This window comes from Protomyctophum parallelum (assembly GCF_964188405.1).
Source record: "Protomyctophum parallelum genome assembly, chromosome: 11".
Taxonomy (NCBI): Eukaryota; Metazoa; Chordata; class Actinopteri; order Myctophiformes; family Myctophidae; genus Protomyctophum; species Protomyctophum parallelum.
In genome coordinates this window covers 28,091,167-28,116,638 of record NC_139707.1, presented here as the reverse complement: position 1 = coordinate 28,116,638, position 25,472 = coordinate 28,091,167, and the positions used below count along the sequence as shown (strand labels likewise).

General features: G+C 42.9%; 1 protein-coding gene across 2 annotated transcripts in view; it reads left to right on the top strand.

The window, feature by feature from the left end:
• The first annotated feature begins 1,040 nt into the window (after positions 1 to 1,040).
• Positions 1,041 to 25,472, top strand: part of acvr2aa (activin A receptor type 2Aa) — a 64,088-nt gene continuing 39,656 nt past the window's right edge. For both annotated transcript variants that reach the window (XM_083776926.1, XM_083776925.1), the window contains exons 1-2: positions 1,041 to 2,514; positions 22,454 to 22,679. In XM_083776926.1, coding sequence (XP_083633052.1) covers positions 2,460 to 2,514; positions 22,454 to 22,679 — 281 coding nt within the window. In that variant the 5' untranslated portion in view covers positions 1,041 to 2,459. The remainder of the gene's footprint in view (positions 2,515 to 22,453; positions 22,680 to 25,472) is intronic.

Sequence of the window (25,472 nt, the reverse complement as noted above, 5' to 3'; positions counted from 1 at the left end):
TAAGGAGTCAAATCAAATCAAATCAAATCACAACTGGCATTAATTAATTAATTTATGATGGCTATTCTTTACACACTATTCATACATCTCTTCCTGCAGGGGTCCAGGTCCAGTCAGACTCTCTGTCTGGAGTCAGTCCGGGGGGACTCTCACATGATTGGTGGATACGCGTCGCGCATACCATGGCATCCGATTGGCCACTGTTTATGTCAAACACTTATTTTTGGCACAGAGATACCAAGGATTCCTCAGTGATGTCACAACTAAGTCGAAATGCTTCAGACTCAATGAAATGTACTGCTACTAACTATAATGTTTATTACAACTGCTGTTCTAAATCCTTTAGACCCGTTATTGAATTTATATCAACCTTGAAACGTTGCGTCACCATCCATCAACAGCCGATAAGGGACCACCATTCTTACATACCTCACAGGATACAACTCGTCATTGTATGGGTGTGTGAGCTTGTAGATCTGATATTTACAACAAATATGAATCTGGCTTAAAAAAAGCCAGCTAATCTCCAGCACCATTGGTCCGATTGAAGTGAAACTATACACGGAAAGAAATAATTTGATAATATGGTGTGAGAAGTTGAACCCATAAACTTAAAAAAAAATATATATATATATATATATATATATATATATATAGCAGATCTACTCTCAACTCTCAACACTAACGGTTTGCAAACTGCACAGAGGTACAGATGTATACAAAAGGATGCTAAAAGTATAACCCAAAAAAGCCTGGCTTATTGAGGTCATATGTATTCCATGGAAATAAGCCATAGTTTTTTTAAGCAAGATCGGAAATAGCCAATGTAGGTTAAAAGTGCTCATGTGGCCTATTAATAGATTAATAGTCGCTTCTTTAGGGCTTGTTTTAAAGCTCATTGCTTATTTCTCTCGGAATACTGGCAACACTGGTGTGGTGGTGGTGGTGGTGGTGGTGGGGGCGATGAGAAAAAAAACAAAAACAATCTCACTGTGCTAGTAGCAGCCATCTTGCGTCCACTGACTCCACTCCGGCACTCGCACAGGGGAGGAGAGAGATAGTGGGGAATGTGCATACCGACGTGAAACGGAGAAGGGAAGGAAGCCTTCCAACAACGTTATATTAAAAAGGATAATAAATCGACGGGGGACCGGTAATTTGGCCTTTCGGCTCACCTTTATACGGCCGCGCCGACCGACCGCACATCCCGTTTTTGACCCGAGGAGGGGAGAAGAATCGGCTCGAACCGAACCAGGCATTCGGGAGAGGAGGACGGGCTAGCATCGGAGTTAGCCGGGGATAGCTAAGCTAAAAGCTAAAGCTAGGTCCCCGTTCGTTCGATCCGTCCGAGGTGGTTGAGGAGGTTCTGCCTGGAAAGAAGACACCAGCAAGCGGCTTGTTGGACACTTTCTGCAAAGAAAGGTGGACTATTGCGAATTTGGCATGAGGCCGGGCGCAGTGGTGGACTCTGATTTGTTACATTAACAATTACATGCGTTTTAATCGCACCGCCAGCCAGCAAATAGAAGACTGATTTTTCCCTCTCCCTCCCCTCAACTATCCCTCTCTCTCCATGTAGAGAAAACGTTGTGATTAACGGACAGTATATACTATGGCGACGAGGGCCTCCTCTTAGGTTTTAGGTTGTGCTTCGGTGTCAACTGTTCCATTCGCTCGGACCCGAAGCCGTGGCGTGGTGCGTGATTGTCGGGGAGAGAGAGAGGGGGAAAAGTGAAATGTTTTCCACACGGGAAGGGGGGGTTGTTGGAGCCATTACGGCAGTAGTAGGCAAGGTTTGACCGCTATCATCGAGGCGTAGTAGTAATTGTGAATGTTCCACTTTTCTTCTAAAGCCCTTTTGGACATACGAATCTATGCACATTAAAATGACATCTTTGATGCTGTTGATGATGATGTCCCCTCGGACAAGAAGACTGTTTTGAAAAGGAAAAGAAAGGGGGCTGTCGTCACATTATTTTTCACCCCACAACAATCTGACCGACCTCGATTGTCATGTGCAATTAATTGCATAACTGGACAATGTCATTGTGTACTTTATTGCCGTGGTGTTTGATCTTGAGCGGCCTGAAACAACCGAAATGCACATAATGTCACACTGTTGTCGTGTTATCATCAGTCCTCCCAGCAAGTACACGTGTATATTCCCCCTCCTGATCTGAGCCCTGGATGTAATTTTTTTTTAAACAAACTGTTTCAAATGCTGATTAATTGAACTTATTTCTCTGAACGAACTGTTGTTCATGCCAAGAAGAAATCTTCGACTGGATGTTTGTTATTTACAACAACAACGCAGCCCGTCGCAGCTCCAGTCACTTATAAAAACACATACGTTGTGATTGATTTGGTTGGAGGGGGGCAGGACGCAAATCCTTGGAGGGAGTCAATAGTCATCAATTCGGGATTTAATCGAAAATAAAGGATTTGTCATTTGATCGAAGATGGGATCAGCGACCAAACTGGCGTTCGGCGTATTTCTCATCTCCTGTTCCTCAGGTGGGTTGTGTGTGTTTTGTGTGGTTGGAAGAAAAACTGTCTGTACACGCTACTGCTGCAACTCACAATTCACAATAAATAATGAAATCGAATATTCCAAGTGGGAACCACATGCATTTGATACAGTTACAGATACAACTTGACTGAATCAGATGCATGAATATGAGATCGACACAGTATCCCCAGTGTTGCCATCGCCTTGCCTCGGGTCCTCTGACACTGTCACGCTGGGGAGAAAGAAATCCAATGCAGAGCTGGAAATCAAGCAGCTCTTTCCCTCTAGCCCTCGGCGATCCTAAACATTAGGCCTACATTTGGACAGAGAGAGAGGGATATCTCTCTACCATTGCTATCGAACGCCAGCAGAGCATGTCCGACCAAACCTAAAGCAGGGCCGTTCAAGTGTAATGCATTCCTGGGCCTCTATCATGCGCAAAACGGAAACGGGTAACGTGTGTGCATGTGGGTTTAGAGCGTGCAGTTGTATAATGCATACAGTGCAACTGCAATGATTAATGCATTGTGCGCTTGCTTTGCATGCCACCATGTCAAAATTCCTGCATCTTTAATCAAGCCGCTTCCGCATGCAAATCCTCCGGATTATGTGCTGATGTATGAATAAATATCAAGGATAAAAGCAAGTCCACGTTTCTAAAGGGGTCAAAGAGCAAAAGCGCCACAATCGGGTCCTAGTGGGACCATGCTTGTAAGGTCTCCCAATGCCAAACAAGCAAGCAATTTAACAGTATATCACGTTGTCAGTGATAAGCTAATATAACCCATCTATGTGAGCTTGTAGAGCGGCTATTTGGCCATTTCTGAATAAAATATGCCAAAAATAAGGACACCAAGTTGAAAGTTATTAACACACAAAGCTCCTATTGCTTGTGTGAGGCAAAGTGACTGAGGTTGCAATCCACCAAGCAGATTCGATCAATCTGCACTTTACCTGGTGTGGACTCTGACCTGGATCGGAAGATTGTCACATTCCTCAGTCCTGTGTTACTTGCAGTCTTGCACTCAAATGACCATGGCATGGCGCACACAGGCAGCATTTTGAGGCAGATTTCCCCCTAAAATAATACCCAAGAAAAGCATAGATTTGTATGATATTGTGCAATATCTTAATTGTTTTTATTGTCATGTATGTTTGCACATACAGGGACTTTGTGCGGGTGACTGCCTTGCTGGTGCATTACACTGAAGCAACATACAGTCACAGTGACATTTTCAACTATTTACTCAAGATACCATTCAGCCTGGTAAAACAGCATAGGTAGATGCACATGTTGACTGGTGTTACATACACAATATAATAAGCCAGTGGCCATTGTCTTTGCTCATTCCTTTCTTGGCGATGGCAGTAAAGTTGGAGGACCAAGGATGTAGGCTTGTCACAATCGTTGATTCGTTATATAATGGCATAGTCGCATTATTTGAGATAATAGCAATTATTTTGCATAATCATCATAATAGTTTCCATGTTGAGAAAAGTGTTTTGAAACATTCATCTAGTGGATTTAAGCAAAACAATGTGACGTATTGTGAGCTTGTAGATTGGCTATTGCCACTACTTTGTTACAAATTGAGTAAAATTATATTCTCTCTCTCTCTCTCTCTCTCTCTCTCTCTCTCTCTCTCTCTCTCTCTCTCTCTCTCTCTCTCTCTCTCTCTCTCTTGTCAGTTGTTTCTTTGTGTATTTGAGGCCTAAAAGCCACACAATAAAATTGTTAATCGCAACTATTTGTACGACAATGAATCGTCAATTAAATTTCATAATCGGGACAGCCCTACAAAGATGCACCATATTTTTCATCTGTTTCTGTCAGAGAAGCAAACAACACTCCCTTTCCTGTGTGAATGTCAGTGGTTTGAAGGCAGGTCATGCCACGCTGTGTGTGTGTGTGTGTGTGTGTTGATGGATCACGTGTGTGCATTCTTTCTTACCAAAGGGATGATGGAAACTAAGGCTAGCCAACACCTGCTCAATTCATTGTGCCAAAAGCAGATAAGGAAAACAAAGTATCTTGTGTAAAACCGTTTAAGCATATCAGTTTTTGTTGATGTATTCACTGATTGGCGATACCCTGGGCCACTTTGTTTGTTCGCTCACGGAAGCTCCTCTAAAGAATTGCCCTCTAACCCCACATGTCCATTTTACCATGATGCAGGGTAAGGTGCAGCGTCTATCATTCCAACATCCCTGTGTCCTGGATAGGATGTGAGAACTATAACATGGAATTTTCACCTCAGCCGTAACAACTCCCCCAGGGGTCTATGCTCGGCCCGTCCTTTTTTGCCTCTACCAAATCTCTGTTTGACGAAAATACGTGATATGCTCTTTTTGCTGAATGTCTGCCAGCAGGCACAGCAGATTTGTCTTTTTTATGTTTGATGTGTTTGTTGAAATACAGTAGAAGAGCAGTGACGTTGAACCATTTTCAGTGTAGTGATTACCAAGACCTACAGTTATCTTTCAACTGGGTTCTGGGGTAACGGTGTTAGTTTAACTCATATTTGATGATCTTATATTCTTATTATAATGCTATATTCATGTCGGTGAACTGAAATAATAGGTCACTCTTTGACTTTTGTCCACCCTTCACTTAAACTCTAACAGTTTATACTTTATAGTTGTCCATCTGTCAAAAGTCTGTTAAACTCTGCAATTGTTTACAGTTGTCCACCTGTCAAGTCAGTTAAACTCTGCAATAGTTTATAGTTAACCACCTGTCCAAATTGCTGATGCTTTGATGATTTTCTTTGACATTGTTTTATATGGTTAATTTACACAGACTGGACTAAGTCTGTGTCTGAATCGTGCAAAACGCGCTTCTGTTTTTCAGTCATGTTATGTATGTAGAATGTGTTTTTGTTAAAGATGGAGTGGGGATGCACAGTTGCACACACAGATCCGACACACCAAAGGTCCGACATGCGCTGCTCCGTGCTTGTGGTTAGGTTAGGGGTTTGGGTTAGGTTGTCGGTCTAATGACTGTAGGACCAATATTATGTCGGAACTAAAGCCTGTACCCGATGGAGTGCCGTGACTTTCAACTTTTTTTTCCAGTTTCTCATGTGTTTATGAGATGACAGTTAATCAGAAGATAATCAACTGTTGCATCCCTATTTTGAGATCTTGTAAGATCTTGTAAGATTCAGTTGTAATGGAATTTCTTTATAAGCCTGGCCTTGCGTATTTGTTCTCGTGTGGCACATACGTACATTTAAATTCTTACTTTACACCTATCACTATCAGTCTTTCCAGCAGTGGGGGTGGCCCAATACTTTCAAGTTAATGCAAAGGAAGCACCGGGAGGCAGACCCTATCAACCAAGAGATGAGCCAAAATAGTTCAAACCAGGCCATGGAAAATGGGACAGGTTGTTTTATACTGAAAGGCCATGACCACCTGGGTTTCTTTAACCCAAAATCCAATTTCACTTGTTGGCCCCCTTGCTGCTTCTCACATGTTAATTTCCCTCCCAAACTGTGCAACAAATGACCACACTCCCGCCCTTGTCGGTACCCTCTGCATTTTAAGCAGGCTCTATACAAACAATTATCACATTACCTCTAGTGGCTCTCACAAGAGGAACCCTCAGAAGAGCACAATTAGAATGTGTATTCCTCATTACCGCGGGTGCCGTGTTCAAATTTGGTGATAAATGGCATCCTTCGTGATGGTGTACCCCTGACCTGCAAAAAAAACCTCTTTAATATCAAACCTGTTAAAAGGAAAATCACCCAGAGGCCCCCTTAACGATGAATCTTTTTGCTATATTAGGCAGGATCTCCCCTCTCCCTCATTCACCTTTACTCAACCTACCCCTTGCCAGGTGTATGTGGACCATTGCGCATCACATTGTTTACATAGAGTTCCTGCTCCAAGCATGCTGCCAAATATAATCCTACCTGCCTGGACATGATTCATTAATGGCCCTGTGATGGACATTTGCCTGCCTCTCAGTATCGCATACCACCAAACACGCAGCCCTCATCTCTCGGTCACAGAGTTTCCTGAGAGTTGTTTTTGTGCAGCAGTGGTCCCCTACCCCTATCTGTCAGGTAACGGGTTATGTTGTTCAAATGTACCGCTTGACCGGCAGCGGACCTGGGCCTTCCTGTCAACAGTACCGCAATCCCAGCTACTTCCCAGCACGCTCAAGAGTTGCCACAACAAATATGCCAGAGCCTCCCAGTAGTTCAGAACAAGTTGTTGTCTGGTTGGTTTTTTGTGTGATCGTTATCACGTTTCTGGAATATGTGCTTTGAAAGTGGCTTGCTCAGTATTAACCGCTTCAAAGAGATTTGGTTATGTGCTTTACTTATGAGTTTACCATTCGAATACATTGACTTTAAGTCAAAGAATCACATATCCCCCCCTATTGTTTTGGCATCTTTCCCCCCTTTCTGTTTTGCAGTGCAGAGGTGGATTTCAGCCACCAAGATAGTGTTGCAGGGCCATAGCACCATGATTGCATGAATAATTTATGTCAAACGGTTGGAGCTGACATTGCTCACTGTTTTAAAGGCATCACATTTAAAAATCACATATGTGCCATTGTTTATTTCCATCTTGTTCCCCGGTTTGCCTTGCACTCACCCCCACCCACCCACCCACCTGAGAACATTGTGTTCATCTGTGTAGTAGAGTGCTGAGTAGTTAAGGCACTACGGTCTTGGTCAAGACTACAGTTGGATGCCCATGGAAGTGCAATATGGATTGAGTTTCCCTGTTCAATTCACAAGGGAGTCGAGAGGTGAACTGTTAAGGCCTATTCATAGTCTGGATTTTCGGTGGTGAGGTGACCACCGCTCCGGTGGTGGACAGGAAAGAGAGAGGGAGACGCGCAGCAAAGGTCGTCATGGACATAAACGGAACTCGAGCATGTGACGCACTGTCAGGCCAGAGCTTATATGTGGCATGCGCCTGGACCGCTAGGTTAGCGAGCGCCCCCATTTGGAATAGTTTTGAGAAGCCTGAGTGAGTTCTCTAATTTGCAATAAAGCCAAATAAATGTATATTAGTAAATTGAAACAATGTTCTTGTGCAATCAAATGTTTAATGTGTGTTTCAGAGAGATTGTCCATACGTCATGTCACACACACACACACACACACACACACACACACACACACACACACACACACACACCATGCTCCATCCCCTTAACAAGTGTAATCTATCCTCAATGTATCATCTCAGAGTTGGATTCATTGATACAACCTTGTTGGGCTTAAACTGTCTCACTTTCACTTGCTAACAACGGTACCCATTCTTGACTTTGTGTTCTAATGCTCGCTGTGTGGACACAAAGACTGCAGGCCTATTCATTCTGTAAAGAGATGAAGTCAGAACTCCTAATCCTGGCTGGAATGTCCAGCAGGGTCTCGCTCTGCTCCAGTTATGCAGCTTTATCGCTCCGGCCCTCCTCCCTGCCCCAACAATGATGTGGAGGAATAACGCCAAGGCTCTCTTTACCCAGAAAGAGCTCTTTTATGTAACATTTTATGTAGACCACAAGCTGGACTGGGTTTTCCACAGTCATCGTCCCCAGAGGTACAATTCAAAGCTCCCAATCACAGCAAACCAACGCCACATGCAAATGTCTGATAACGGGAACGAGCCTATATTTGCAGTTGCACTACTAGATAACCTAACTAGGCAGTCCTTTTTGCATGCATGCTAATGCGGCTGCTACACTACAGGGTCAAGCATTGCTTTCGGACTGAGGCCAACTCTAAAAACGCCTTCTAAATACTGAACTAAGTTTTCTGAACATTTTCAAATATTAATTCAAAAATAGCCTGGTCCAGCCAGAGTGCTTTCTGGTCTATAGGGGTGGGCACGCTTGGAGCAAGCGCTGGATAAATATTGGTTCACAAATCAGAGCTGTAGCTAACGAAAATAAAAGCCTGGGTACCGAGGCAAATTAAAAAATGACAAAAATGTTATGCTGCTAATATACTACATGGCAACAAGAACCCCATAAGGGGTTACCGTTCTGAAGGAGTAAAACACCAAAAGGGGTTCCCGTCCTGAATGGCATAAGTTGAGCCATATTATTGAACAGGCTGTGACCCTGATTGCTGGAACCTGAAATTAAGACAAACATTTAATTTATACCCATTCACTTTTTTATAGCTAGTTTGTTGTGCTTGTGCTGAAATCCGCTTTGGCTAGTTAGATTTAGGACAAAAAGGAGGTTCTTTGCGGCCTGCCTCTCTTCATTTCTCTTATTATGTCGGCATAGGGTTGCGTTGTGCTTGCAACTCTTGCTTTAGTCTCCACTGGCCCTGGCCTGGCCTGGCCTGGCCTGTATGGGTTTTCATTCTCACTGTACCAAACACACCTCTGCAGGGTATTAAGAGGTCACCCGATGTTACCCAAGGCCATTAGATGCTTCACATGCAGGAATTTGATATGTGGCTGAAGTTATACACCAGGGGCCTTCAGTAAACAAATGTGGGATATATTTAAGTGTTCTCTTCTCATGTCCTTTGGGGAGTGCCCATTCCACCCCTGCAGGGGTAGTATACAGGAGAAAGTGTCATGCTCCCTTTTTGGCATTTTCACAAAGTCCCCCCCCCCCCCGCTCACACACACACTTAATCCCCTTGCTGCACTATCACACGGGATACTCAGAGGAGTCTACACTCAACAGGCTTGATGAGCTGGCAAAACCTGCAAGTATGTACAGGTTTTTTAAACGGCTGCAAATATGTATCTGCGATTGACTCCTTACCCCTTTCCAGTAGACGTCGTACGGTTGGGTACCGGATCTAGTTCCTATAGGTCCGGACCAATCACAACACAGCACTGTCAGTTAGTTCCAAATCGGATGTTTCAGGTAATGGAAGCTTCACAATGATGCAGCCACTAGTAATCAACAGTTCCCTTGCTCTAACAGCAGCATGTAGGTAGGCTACCATGTAGGCTGGTTAGATTAAACATCAATCAACTAAACAACTATCATACTGCTAATGGTCTAAACTCTGTGGCTGCATTTCATTTGAAGGACTTCCATCACAGAGGAAGTCTTTCAAGTAGAACACGTCAAATTTAACAAAGCATCTGTACAAAGTCAAACTATGGCCATTTCACATCTTTCCCTCAATTACGATTAATGAAAATAGCAGATCTACAAGCTCACAACGTGTCGTGCTGCTTTGTGCCACCACCGGGTTTAGTGATTATTCAGATAATTAGAAAAAAGTTGTATTTGATTATAAGTCAGTTATTGGTTCTAAATATCTGTTTCTATTTATTTTTGATTGCTCAGGCCTACTGGCTGGCAATACTCTGTATGATCGTCAGATGGTGTCGCTTGCAAAGAGTAGCAAATCTATGAGACGAGTCGCAATGTGTGAATGTTGGAGACAGTAAAGAGTCGCAAATCCAGTACAGTGTTACTTTATGGAGTTTCCCCAGTAGTCCAACATTGTGCATCATGCCAAAGATTCTTTGTCGTCCTGCCTATACTACTATTTTATTTGTCAGTGTTAAGTTACTTAAAGTTTGCATTTATTCCGTTTTGTTAGACACATTGATGACACAACAGAGTCCACCCTTTTCAATGCATTACATTTAGAGACTTACAAATACACACTTCTATGCACAAACAACAGGAAATCATGTAAGGAGGTAAAAAGGGAAAAGAAACATAAGGGCGAAGTGGGTGGGGGGGATTCCGAAATTACAGGGGCCAGTTTTGAATTGCAGCCGTCCGTAGGTGCCCTTTGAGAGTGGTTTTGAAGGAGTCAAGGTATTCACATGTCTACATGTTTGTGGGTGTAAACCTCGTTGACATTAAGGAAATATTTAGACGGGTACATGGGTATCTTGGTGGTGTAGCGAATCTTGTGGACCAGACCCATTGCAAGATGCTGAACACTGTCGTCAACCCTAAGCCATTCCAGCCTGTCAAAATGGGCAGGGGTGAGGTGGGTTTGGGGAGTAAGGCCAAGTAGTAGCCTGACCAGTTTCGTAGGTAGGCAATGCCTTTCTGTTTTTTGGTACAAACCCTAGTGATTCTTGGCGACAATTGTTATAGGATTGATTGATTTTGGGAATCACAGTTAGATGATTGCAGTTAATGGATTGGTTGATCGTGGGGACCAAAGAGGGGGACCAGAGTTGTAGGATTAGTCGGCCCAGATTAGCCAATCACAGAAAACCCATCCCTCTAGGCTATGCAATGTTAATTGTCAGGCTATGGGATGAGAGAGATGATGGATTGGTTGAGTGGTTGGCACCTAGCAATGGACTAGCCAGTCACAGAGCACTTGTCCCTCCAGGCTAACATTGCATTGAACTTTGTGCAAACATTACTAGGCTTCAGTCATCACACGCACTCCTGGGGGGGTCAAGTGGCACAGTAAAAATAAAAGTAAATTACCCAGTATGACCTGATCTTTTGACCTAAACTGAATCCTAAGCCTGAAAATACAAATAGCAGATATACAAACATACATAGCGATACATGTGGTGAGCTTGTAGATCTGCTATTTTCAATGCAATACACATTGTCATATGAGTATACATTAACCATTCTTTCATAACCGGTATGTCTGAGTCATAGTGTCGGGGGGCTTTGTCAGAGTACCCATTGTACATTGTACTTGTCTTTCGGTGTCCCTTTTGATCCCATATATGGTGATCTCTGTATCTGAACTCTAGATGTGAGGTAGCGTCTCGTAGCCATACTAATATCACTGCGTGGATATTAGTCTGGGCCCCTCAGTGTTTTGATTTAAAAAAGATTCAAATGGACTCTATTAGTATGTTAGACCTACAACCATGTCACACACATAGTGGGCCCTGTTTGGTTATGCCCACAATTTAGCGACACCGGACTCAATCTGCCTGGCACAATATGCATTTCAAAGGCAGATTGAAGGCTGGCTACGCGAGGCTAGATGTGAAGGCCGCTAGCCGAAACCCTGATTTGCCTACTGACTGTTGTTGTGTTAACACCGGTAATGGTGACCTATGTATTTTTGTTTTGCCAGGGAGATATATTTTTAGACCTATTATTTGATTAGGCTTCACCCAACTCATAGCTGCCCAAGTGATCAGACTTGAGCATAGGGTCGGAGCAGTATTAGGTTTTGCTCAGGGCCACCTCAACGCAGATAACTGGCAGAAGGGTAATATAACACAGTGGTTTGCAATCCTTTTCATATCAAGCCAAATTAAATTGAGACCATATGGACCTGCACTGGCCTTATTTCACTATTATTATTATTATTTCATATTTTTAACTTGTGGCAAGGGAAATGCCACCTCAGCATCTTTCACCTCCAAGTCAACTGTCACCCCAGCCCAGGTCAGTACTCAACGGTGACTAAAGCTGTGTGGGGTCCCCCTTCCCTGATCTGTGTGATGCACCCGGGACGGGTCAATTTGTCCAACTTAATTCACTGCCCCAGATCTATGTAATCATAGCTCAGAGACCTGGCTTGATGCGCATCTTCCTCTGGTTTCTCCTCCTCCTCATCTCCTACGCGTGGATGTGACAGTAATTCCGGCAGATTCTGTGTAATCCTGATAATGGCGACTTGTGTCTCTGGAACTAATCCCCGGATTTATCCGCACCGAGGGGCAATTAGTAAATTAATTCCTCCCTAAAATAATTTTCTTCATCCAAAGCTTCCGTGCAGTGGAGCAGTTACTTTTCTTTTTAAAATAGACAATTGAATAGACTCCACAGCGTATGCCGTTCCAGTGCTATTTCCGTGACACTACTATAGCTTTTTGTGCTGCCTAAAAAAGGAATAATAATAATAATCTTTATTGTCCCGAAGGATATTCATCTTCACAGGTCTGTTCAACACCAACAACAAAAACAACACATAGTACAGAAAAACATAACACCAAGCCAAACGAAAACATGAGTGTACACTGTACAGAACCATCCTATTGGCGGGGCAGTTTGTTTAATGCCGCGATGGCTGAGGGGACAAAACTCTGAAAACACTGAAACAAACCTTTTTCCAGGGTAAGGTTCTGTATCTTTGTCCTGATGGCATGAGAAGCGATACAGGGGATGATCAGTGTCACGTGATATTGAGAGTGCTAGCCATGTGATGGCATTATTGTTCATATCAGAAAGTGTTGGTGTGGGAAGTCCGATAATCTTGGAAGCAATACAGTTAATACTGAAAAGTTTGTTTCTGTTAGACATGGTCAGTATGTTGAAAAAACATGCGGAACAGTACAACAGAACAGGTTGAATAATGCTTTTGTACAATAATGATAGAAGATGAGGAGCAACAGATAATGATCTTAGCTTGCGGATTAGTCTTTGCTGAAAACGTGACTGGATAGATATAATATGTTGATCAAACCTAAGTCTATTGTCCAGGGTGAGTCCAAGATATGTGAAACTGGCAACCTGTTCTACTGTCTCACCATTAATGAGGAGTGGGTTAAGTCCAGTGTGGGTTGTTTCAATGACCAGTCCTTTTTGTTTTGTCCACATTCAACTCTAAATAGTTTTCAGTGCACCACTGTGTAAAATGAGAAATGGTGACTTCTGATAGACTGTAATAGAGTTATTGTCATGGAGCAGTCTGAGAATAGCAGTATCATCAGAGTATTTAAAGTATGTGATGTTGCTGGGTGAGGGGCTAATACAGTCATTTGTGTATAGTTTGTAGAGGAAAGGACTGAGGACACAGCCTTGGGGGGCCCCAGTGTTGGTGATAACAGTTGATGAGAATGATGTACCTACTTTAACTGCTTGTGGTCTGTTACTCAGGAAGTTGTGAGTCCAGTGTATGAGGAGTGGAGGGATGTTGAGGAGGTGCAGTTTCTTGATCATGTGATGGCATTGAATAGTGTTGAAAGCAGAACTGACATTCTTGTTCATCAACAAAAAGAATAGTGGCAAAATTGTCAGAAGATGAGTGAGTCCAGATGTTGGAGAAGGGAATGAAGGAGGCATGCCACAGCATCCTCTGTCCCCCTCTTTGCCCTATAGGCAAACTGGAAAGGGTCCAGTCAGAGACGTTGCATGCCCAAAACCATTACTTACAAGGAAATGTTTCAATATATCCATGTCATTATTATTTGGTCACAAGGTCTTTATGGTAGTGTTAATACTTTAATTGTTTAAATATTTATGAAACCTACTACATACTTAACCACTTTCAGTCTGTCGTCACTATTTTGGGCATGTCAATCATTATAGGCTCGTAGCGCGCCACTCGGCGTGCTATGAGCTTGTAGATCTGCTATTTTGCAATAGCTAAAGCATAACATCACGCTAACACCAAAAGGGGTTCCCGCCCAAAATGGGTTAAACACCACGTCGCGCGTCAGCTAACTTGCCGATATTGCTTAATTGTCTCCACCAGGCCGAAGGCATGGGGAGAGAGTATGTTTTGCACTCCGTCCGTCCGTCCGTCCGTCCGTGTGTGTGTGTGTGTGTGTGTCCGTCCGTGAGCAGCTAATCTCGGCCACCGTTAACCCGGTCGATGCCAAATGCACACACACACTGGATGCCAACGATGAACCTCTGCCCCAAACTTTCCAGAACGGCCTGTTATAGCGCCACCAGGAGGCCGCTTTGTGCAAAACAAGTTTTTGCACAGCACACCTACAGATTTTGTCCAAACATCACGCAAATTGGTACACAGTCTCTCTAGAGCCATTCAACCAAACCGGTCTTTCAGATTTCTCAGACTCCATCCTGATTGGTTAAGATTGGCTTCCAAAGTTCACAGGAGTGCTCAGTTTCAAACAAAATGCTGCAAATCATGAACACATCGCGTGATTTCCGTGAAATTGTGCACCCACATTCCCACTAGGCCGAGGACAAAATGCCACATGAACAATTTCAACTCAGCCTCAAGGTGGCGCTATAACTGGCCGAAAAGTGTTTTTACCTCTAACTGCACGGATCTGTGGATAACCTGGTGGAGACCTGTGCCCAGAAGGGCACTTTTTCTAGTTCTTACATGCACTGGACATGATCAGCAGTGGAAAGAGGAAGGTGCTGGAGCAATCTGTGTTATTCTAATTTCTAATACCGTTTTAATAAACATGGTTAATATGACATATGGTAGTGTTATTTCTTCATTCAGAGCATGCCAACACTTTACACAGCATAAGAGAGGTGATGGAGCAATCCGTGTAAATGTATGACAGCTATCATTTCAATAAACATGGTTATGACATGGCGTTGTAGACACTACGTGTAAGTGTAGCTTACACCAGTAGAAAAGGCTGCGACGGCAAGCAGGTTTATGTATCGAGCACTGATCCATTTCCTGTTGCCGTATCCGACAGCCGTAGCCGTCGTTGTTTAAAGTCGCTATTGTCTTAACTCTAAAGGTACTGAGGGCGGACAAGCAGTTGTCATTCATGGTAGTCACAATCTCGGCATGGTTGTAATTGTATTATTATCAAATCTTTAAATAAATCGTACATTCACAAGTAGTTGCAACACATTGTGCTAACTTGTGGATCGGATATTTCCATTGCTTTTGCACAACATGAATTTTAATTTCGACAAAGGGAATTGCATCTATGAGCATACAAAGATGAAATATGGTTTCTGCCCGACAGCAACAAAGTGGTTATTTTAGACCAGAGAGACTTGCTGGGCCGCTGTAGAAAAATGAATGTAGGAGAGAGATTTAAATGAGCTCCAAACAAGCGGTTTAGCCATGGGCACAACTGCTATTCTTTTACCTGTGGTGTTGTAACATTGCTATGCCTTTTTAGGTGGTTTTATAGTGGGGCTTTCGTTAGCCTCTAAGATAAAAACAAACAAAACAAAGATGGTTTACTGGTGTGATTCCTGTACGTACCGTAATCTTATTCCGGGTATTTTCTGTCACTGCATTAATCTCATTAACTGTACAGTATCTCCTCAGTAGTGCACTACTGGGAATCTCCTAGGACCAGCTCAACTTATTAATAGCACAAGTTCAAAGGCACCATGTGGTGATGTGAAACTTCATTGAAGCTGACAAAAGGGGAACAAGGAGAGGGAGAGAAAAGGAACTTCTGTGACTCAGAAACCTGAGTCACAGAAGTTGGAAAGGCCCATGCTACTGAAAAGCCCCCTACTGCTCCATCCTTTTCACCCCCCATGGGTCAAATCAGACTGTGGCAACATGGCATAGATGGATAGAATGTGAGCATCTCCTGAAGCACTGGCATTCTTGGTTGGCACGTGAACAAGCATTGTTAGTATGTTGCAGCAGCTGCCCCCCCTCCCCATCTTGGCGCCAGCTCCTCACTCGACCTGCGTGACCAGTTTCCACATCTCTGGCCCCGAGGCTCACAGCGTTCCATGTTTGGCTGGCACTTTTGACTCATTCATAATTGATTGTCAGCACAAATGTCACTGTACGTCCCCTGTACAACCCTGGCCCCTTGTTAGACATGGGAGGAATGAAAACCTGGTGTTTCTTCTTCTAATCTGGCTGTCTGCCTATTTGCCTGCTGCTAACCTAAGGCAGGTGGTTCTATTTTCTCCCTCCTGTGTGTGTGCTCTCAAAATATCTCCTTGTACTATTCCAAACAATGACTTTAAGTAGCCTCGGATGAAGAATGTTGCCTTGTGTCCGTCCCTACGGTTTATTTTAAAAAGTGCTTAGTTTGGACATCAGGCACAGTTAATGGCTGTTTTCTCTGAAATGCAAGTTCAAGGCTCCAAACTAAATGTTTCGCTTTAGCTCCAGTTAGAAGTCTATTCTTCCACCTATTTAAACCAAATAGAGATGGTGATTGTTCTGTTTTGTAGTGTTGTCTGGTCCGGTCTGTATACCCTACAGCAGCGGTCAGGCCAAGGAGAGAGAGGAAGCAGGGACCTCTACTATACTATAGATCAGGGTTCCCAAAATCACAAAGGCTGTGCAGATCACGACATGCCCCTAAAGAATATTTAAATATATTTAAAAAAAACTATTTTTGGCATATGCCACTTGAATTAAGGTGACTTGATTGACATCAATAAGGGCCTGTCTAGCTCAAACCCACAATGCAATATTTAGTCGGTAGCATCGGTAGCATTACAAATTAAGTACAAAAAAACCCTATATATTCCATTTCTCCCCCTCTATTTCCCATTTCGAGTGCATTTGTCTTATTTATGTAATGCCAGTGCCGCTATTCCAAAGCCCTCTCAATATTCTTTTCGGTGGGTAGATCTTGTTGAGCTGGTCATTTTGAATTCAGCTCTCAAGTCAAAAAGTGTGTGCACGCCTGCTATAGACTATATGGCTTCATTTCATTTCTTCATCTTGTGTAAATTTTCACTCTGTACTTGGTCTGCTCTTTTTTCCCCCTCTACCCCAAATTTTACATAAAATAATCTACAGGCTTGCACCTTGCATGCGTATTTTTGGCTAATGGTGTGTGTGTGTGTGTGTGTGTGTGTGTGTGTGTGTGTGTGTGTGTGAGACACAGTTGGTACATCGACTCACGGCTTCTTTGCAGAAGCGTTATTGTCAAACCACACCCGCCACATCCTTTGACTGAATGAGTCTGTTTTTGTCGGTCAGAGGAACCACTTGAGGTTTTGTTGGGGCTAACCACAAAAAACAGCTTATATTGTTGTTTCTTCAAAACCCATACAGTGCCTGCAGGCGAGGGTTTCGTACTTTATATTCAAGATCCCTCTCCTTGGTGTTTATATAAGCCTAGGATTAGCCTGTTAGAGAAATGATTTTGTTTGTTCTGTTTTTCTTTTCCGTGTTTGAGAGTTGAGGACTTTGCTCCAGTGTGAAGTTTCCTATGTTGCTGTAGTCACGTGATGTGTGGTTTAGATGACTGGGCTGAAGATGAGGCGATCTGAGTCATGACACCTGCTCATTGAGCCTCCCCAGCTTTAGATGATGTCGGCCTCTATCCTTTATACCCAGTGGAACCATACAATCCCATTTAACAATGCCGTTTGCCGTGGAGAAGTGGCCAAACTACATGCACAACAGGAGAAGGAAAAGCATCACACACTTTGACTTATTACTGCTGTCTTCTTGCATGTCACAGTATTGCTACAATTCAGCACAACTTCACCCAGTAACTTGAGTGCATCAGTGAATCCAACATGTCGTCATTGCATTGACATCTCATCCATTTTAGGACACATTTGGCTCAAAGGGCTGTGCTGCAGTATAGTGTAGCTAACTTCACAGTAAAGGACCCTACAGAACCCCCCCCTCGCCTTCCCATGCTGTGATTATGCTGAGTAGGAGATTCAGCAGGCTGAATGGGACCGCTATCCCATTACCCTCTTATCAGACACAAGAGCCAATAAATCACAGTGCCGACCGATGCAGTGGGTTCCTCTGCAGTCCTGCAATGCAATGTATGTGAAAGAATATATCAACATCTTCAGAACCTATATTATGATTAACTATATATATATATATATATATATATGTTTCTTTATTCTTTTACCACAGCACAGCATTGTATCCACAGCATTCTAGCCACAATGCAGGTTCAATATCATTATGATTATTAGGGGCATCCGGGTGGGCCTCCGGTATGGCTGGCTGCTCCAACGATCACAGTTGGCTGGGTTTGAGTTTGGGAAGCTAGCAGGGGAGGTTGTTCTCGGTCACTGCACTCTTACAGGTTGCTCATAGCGCCTGTTTCCGTAGGGAGTGGAACTGGGAGGGCTGGCCATGATCTTCTGTGTTATGACCTCAGTCAAAAGATGGATGGAGCCTGCACACTATATATGGTACAAAAAAAATACATGTTAGTCTGGCAAGTGGCAACTTTTCGATCTTGTGGAATCTGGATCTTCATCAGGTCATGTTTGACCTCCCAGTCAAACATCCCACTGGCAGGTGAAGAAGCGCCTGACGGCTCCATGTACATGAGAGGAGAACACGTGGGGATATAAATAGGTGGGCCTACGGGCGTATTAAACAACCACTTTTATTGGTACCATATGCCATTTCACACCCATGGTATTGTTGCACATTTTAATAATGTAAAATTAAATTACATCAATTAGCTCACCAGTGAGTCAGTATATTTGTCTATCTGAATAAGATAGTTAGTGGTAAATTATATATTACATTTATATACGCTTTTATCCAAAGCCCTTTACCCATAGTGTGTATTACATTCATCACCCAGACGCACGCACGCACGTGTCTCACACACACACACACACACACACACACACACACACACACACACACACACACACACACACACACACAATGGTGGAGGAAAACCAAGCAAGGCACCAACCTGCACATCGGGAACAATTAGGGGTTCAGAGTCTTGCTCAAGGACACTTCGACACTAACTCTAGGGGAGCCCGGGAAGGAGCCGGTGATCGAACTGGGAACCTCGCGGTTCCCATCCGGCCACCGACCACTCTACCCCTGAGCCACTGCCGCCCTAGTGCTTTCCATGAATAAGATAGTGCTTCCTGTGTCTATGTGAATTAGATTGTTAGTGCTTTCATGTCTATCTGAACAAGATAGTACTGCCCCATGTCTATCTGAATAAAACAGTTGGTGCTGCCCATGTCTATGTGAATAAGAAAGTACCTGAATGCAACTTTCATCAGTGCTGGGCTGCTGACATTTCCTGTTTTTAATGAGCTGAACATTCACCATAAAGGGACATCAAAAGCACTAATGCTGCGTTTACATGGGCAGATGCAAAAGCAACTACAAGCGTCTGATGCATCTTTGTATCTTCATGTCGCTGGCTTCCATTGAAAATGTGTGTATCTACTATCTTTGCATCGTCCCGTGTGAACGCAGCTGTTGTTAACAATAAGGATATTTTCAGGGTGGACCAACAGTTGTCATTTAGTCTCGGTATGGTTACTTGTAACTAATTTGTAATATTATCATTATCGTTATATTGACTAGTCTGTCTATGATTCTGCTGCTCACAGCACAAGTCACAACGGAGTCATTTGACTTGCTAACGACAGTAGAGGTAGAAAGAAGGCTCTTAATGTTTACTTGACAACAGCTTTTTTGTACGAGCAGGAGTATGTTTGCTTTATTTACTTAACAACCAGCTGCAGTAGATGAGATTACACGATTTACTCTCAACCAACTTGCTGTTTATTTCCTGTTTCTGACATCATGGCTGCTTAGCGCTGTGATTGGCTATATTTTCTGTCTACTTGTATAACCCAATGGTAGTGTTGGAGTGTTGAGTAGGACACCTACTTGTTCACAATGTTGGTTAAGTTAATATGGCTTTATTCATTAATCTGGAAAATCTTCACACCACCGCAACCCTAAATCTCAACCACCATAGTTCAAAATAGCAATATTTTTCTAAGGAAAATAACTGTTTTGCTTTGTATTTCCAAGGGCCATAGTACATTTAATTAAAATGGGAGTGTAGTAGTGTACTACACAATACACATAAGTATTTTTTTGGTAGATAACGTACCATGCTGTGGAATGTCATACGATTACGTCCCTACTCTCCGCCCCCTCTAAGACCCAACAAGTAGGGCTTGGCAGTGAAGCAGACTTTTATAGGCCATATGAGGGGAATTGGCAATGACTTAAATGGGGAGAGAATGAAAGAAAAACATTATCAAATAGAGTTTTATTGATACCAGTATCGGAAAAGCTGCCAATACTGCCTAGGATGCTGGTATTAGCAAGTATGCCATATATGCCAATCCGATACCATGTCATTTATGACACGATGTTTTCATTTACAGTAATAGTTTTGAATGGTTCAGTTTCACCGTTGCATGACTATTTTATACTCTTACTTTACTTTTCACATTATTATTTTACTAATGTATAGCTTCACTTTAACAATTAGTTATGGAATTCTTTGTTTATTCCTAGATCAGTGGTTTGCAAACCTTTTTTAAATTAGAGGAGCTGAGAGTCCCTCGTCATCAATTTGAAAACCACTGTCCTAGATGTGTTTAAATTACCCACTGGAATCAGATCGATACCCAAGTTGTGGGTTTCAGAATCGGGTTTGGGAAGAACAAAAATGGTATCGGTACGTCTCTCTATCATCAACAGTAAATATACAAACACTGAGTGCTGGGGGGAAACAGATGGTCTTAGAAGATTACCAAAAAAAAGTTGTCATCCTTCATCTCTTCCAGGCAGCAGTAGGCCACGCCACGTGAATTGACTTTCTCTCTCTTGAGGCGTTCATCAGCGCTGGTTAATTACAGAGCCACAGTTGGCGGGCCCTGCATTGGAGCCTGGTGGTGACAGATGTCCCCCTTAGCAGCATGTGTAACGGTTCCCTGCGACGGTGTGGCTAACGCTTCGCGCTACAGACTGCAGGCGAGCGTGCGAGAGGGCCGGCAGGAGGGCCCCGCATCATGGCAATGGTCACATTGTACACTGCTGCCATGACGGCACGACTAATGGGGTTGGTCGTAAAAATAGTAAACTACAAAACCGTCGTACACACGCTTCTGTTCTGCATGGTATACTTGCCTGTTGAACTTCTCACGCATTGCAATCAGATCGGTTCCGCCCGATCGTCGGCTAGCGCGCAGTGTCTTAAGTGAAGCGAGTGGTGATCTCTCTGAAGTTAATTGATGTCATACTGCCTTGGGAGCCTTTACAAGTATGGCAGTGCAAGTGTAGATCAATCGTGAGTCGTGACACTTTCTTGGAAGACGGCTTTCTGAAATTCTGTGGCAGGTCAACAAGGATGGATCGTGGGGCCTAATACCTAATAGGCATGCAAGGGTTCAGTTAACCCACGGTTCGTACATTGGTTTTTTGGTCATGGTTTCAGTTCGGTTTCAGTACAGTTTCATGTTTTTCAAAATATTTCCCAAATTCCTTATTTTGCTCATGAATGAAAAAATGTAAAGGTTTTTCCATTTAGACATATTTCCAGTATGACAAAATTGTTATTTGCATTCAGTTATTATTTCAAGGGAGAAAACAAAACCTTGCAGGAGGGAAAGAACAATATCATCTCTGTAAGGATAAAGGACAGAACATTTGTGTTGTCCCACTCTGCTGTCATGGAGTACTTTGAGCTGTTGTGTTGGAGAAACACAACTTTTGAACGAGGCAACGAGCTCACGCTATTGCGAGTGCAGCGGCAAGACGTCATGTCAAAGCAATAGGCTAAATTATATACACATGGTGTTTACCGGGAATAAATGATCTACAAGCTCATAACGTGTCGTGATGCTTGTAGATCAGCTATTTCTGTTTCTGTTGGATTCACTTGCAGGGAGGGGTTTTCTCGGGACGTACACAGTGCCATTTCAGCAGTGAGACATGTGTAAAGTAGTAAAGTGGAATGTAATTGCAAAACCTAAGATCTGCAATTCACAGGGGTGTATTGAACCATGCTTGTGAAGTTGTGAACTTCAGCATTTAACAGAGAACCGTTGCCTAATATCTAGTGGGTCTTCATATGCCAAGAGTGTTCACATTAACGTTTGCCTGCCCCATAGCAAGTACGGTAAATAAATGTTTGGGCAAGTGGAATTTGCTTTCAGGCAACTGCATTCGGTCTTCATTAAATATTATAAGCTATTCATGAATGACAATGCTGGCTTTTTACAACTAACAGCACAACAGAGTGTAGTGGTGATTTCAGTTATTTGGATTCTGTAGAATTAGTCTTCTATGGAAGCATGGTGTGCATCGGAAATAGCTGAACTACAAGTTCACAACATGTCACACTGCGACGTGTTGTGAGCTTGTAGATCAGCTTGTAGATCAGCTATTTTCAGTTATTTTGAGATGGTCAAACAAGCGGTAGAATACACTTTCAGAAGCATCTTCCACAAGCATGAATGGTCTGTCAGAACATTCGAGGTTAAAGCCTCAATCTGTGATTTCTTCCTTCTGGTTGGCTATATGTAGAACATATAGTAAACATAGGTTTACAATGTTAATAACTAAACACAGTAATTACATTTTCAGTCGTGTGATAAAACCTGTGCTTCATTCCATGCGCTTATCTCCACCTTAGGTGCCATCCTGGGTCGCTCGGAGACGCAGGAGTGTGTCCACTACAACTACAACCCGTCGGGGGTGTCGGACAGCCGTGCCAACCGCAGCGGCATTGAGACGTGCAACTCCCAAGGTCAAGAGAAGGACAAGAGGCGGCACTGCTTCGCTACGTGGAGGAACGTGTCGGGCGCTGTGGAGGTGGTCAAACAGGGCTGCTGGCTGGACGATGTCAACTGTTACGACAGGTAGCGTCTTTTATTCACTTGTTGAACATATGCTTTATTGGACAGTACATTTAAGACAAAAGACATTTGCAAGTTCAAGATCACTGGTCCCAACATTGTAGCTACTGGCCCAGGAACATTCTTTTTTCATCGACGACAACAGTCAAGAATTGACCCACATAATGAGGGGCTCACAGAACGCTATGTTGTAATTAACCAGACAATTTCATGAAATCACTACAAAACATACCACAGGAAAAGAATGTGAACATGGGTGTTAGAGACGAAATGTCTAGAGGGCTAAAGTGGTTCATGTATAAATACAAAAACGAACTATGGAACTGTGTGAGATCGGTGGTTAGACTGGCATATTCTCAGATACCGATATGACAAATAAGGGCCGATAACGATACTTTTCAGATAGCGATACAGTATCAGAACATCTCTACTAGTAAATAAAGCTCTCAAATAATTGGAGTGGAGTATAAGTACAATATGTTTATCTGAGATGTAGTGGAGTAAACGTATTATAAATTGGAAATACTTCAGTAAAGTAAAAGTACCTCACAATTGTACTAATGTACAGTACTTGAGTAAACATACTTAATTACGTTCCACCCTTGGCCAGCCCCACAGCAGGTATCGTTATCGCACGTGTTGTTTGCATGCACGCCCACACGCATACAGTACACACACACACACACGTGCATGTCATGTTTGTGTTCTGCGCAGTAACACCTCACAGACAAACGCTTATAAGCCACAAAATCTTCTGCATATATACAAAACTATAAATAAAGAAATACGTTTAATACAAATTCGGTTTAATAAATTAATTATGAATAAAGTAATAAATTCAGTGTAAACGACATACTGGATATGACATTTCACGTTCACAAATTGTGTGTGCAATGTTAAATGAGTTTTCAGTTAGTTTGGAGAAAGCTGTGTGCACAACGTTTCGGCATGAGCCAAATTACTTTTGGCTGCTGACCTATAACTTCATCCACATTATTGTATACTAAGGAAACAAACTAGGGGATTGCATAACGGAAAGGAAAATACATTATAGGGCAAAAAATGAAATTAAATGCCATCAGAGTCCCGTTTAAACGGGTTTGTTGAGCTGGCACATTTTCATGACGGATCCACTCATTTACAAGGGAAGATAACTATTATTAGCCCACTGGCTAATGTCAGTAGCACATAGGCCTAAAGTACAAAGTGACACCCCAGAGTCAAGTGCTCATTGTAATGTGTAAGCAGCGCAGCTTGAATATGCTGCCTGTCTGTACGCTCCACATTGGCCTGCCACATGCTTCAGGCTCTCCAGGCTATGCAGATTGCATTTGCTGATTGAATAAGATTAGAGAGGATACACAGCATGCGTAAAAAACCCATTCCGGGCATTCCATGGCGTCAGCACGGCACATAGTTCAACACATTGCGCACACATAGTTCAATATATCTTTGATTGAAATAACCTTTTTTCCCCTCCATTCCAATTGTATGCAGCTGTTGTTGCCCGTTTGTCTTACTAAAGATTCTAATGATAGAATTTACCAGAGGCTTTAGCCCTCACAATGTTTTCCTTTTGTCTTCTCTCACTGTCCTGCATCCCAGCAAATTAGGGATTCAGAATATAAACTTAGGCTGCGGTCCAGTCCATTTGGTTCACACCCTTCATTGCTCAAAACCGGTTCGTAGTATTAATGTTCACTGTTGCACTGGCACATGTTGCCTGCCAATGTGCAGACAGCTAGGCTAGGGGGTTATTTGCCTTTTTAACGACGACATACGTAAGTATTATTTAAATATTTACTTGGAGCAACAGCATACCATAAAAGGAATGCTTAGTAATTACCACAACACGGCGTATCATCTAGAACACGCTAGGTGATTCTCAAAGTTGGGGGTTCCTCCAGGGGACCCCAGCTAAAATATGTAATATAATTTGAACCCATTTATCCATATTTTATACGTTGGCTATTAAAGAATAGCAGATATACAAGCTCACTGCTGCACCTTGCGCGGCACTGAGAGCTTGTACATCTGCTTTAAAAAGAACCTTCTCTTCTGGCGGTCCCTGGCACAACACATATTCAGATGGCGGGGGGGGGGGGGGTCCTCTGCAAAATACATATCAATTTGGGGTACCTTGATCAGAATATGTTTGAACCATAAACGTCTTCAAGGCTTCTGGTGCACCTAAACAGGATTCTGATTGGTGTGCAGATACTGTCGTGAACAGGTGATGTCAGCCTCAAATAAGGAGGACATTGAATTCAGAAATTCAGTCCGTTGGAATGATTGACTTTGTGTCCATATATTAAAGCGGCGCCATGTCACTTTTATTTTTAATTAATACAAATCATACCTGTGTGAAGTTGTGAACTGAACGGTGCAACTATACTTTATTTATAGTTACTGTACTGTGCTCTGTATACTGTATAGTAGAGTACTTTGCTCTCTACTGTACTTTGATTATTTTTGGAAAAAAACCTTTGAGAAATTACAGTTACCCTGTGGGGGTCCCGGAACAACATAGTGCACACACAGCTGCTCTGTGCCACTTTACTCTGTACTGTACTGGCCACTTTAGGTGTGGTAGCTGTCCGTGCTTGGACACGGAGACAGACACACACACACACACACACACACATACATACATACATAGGGACACGCATAGCTGCGTATTGGAGCGGAGGCACCGCTCAAAATGGAGTATGTATATAACCCATTTTGGGCAGGAACCCCTTTTGGTGTTTTAAACATTACGTTATAATTTAGCTACTGAGAAATAGCGCTACGAGC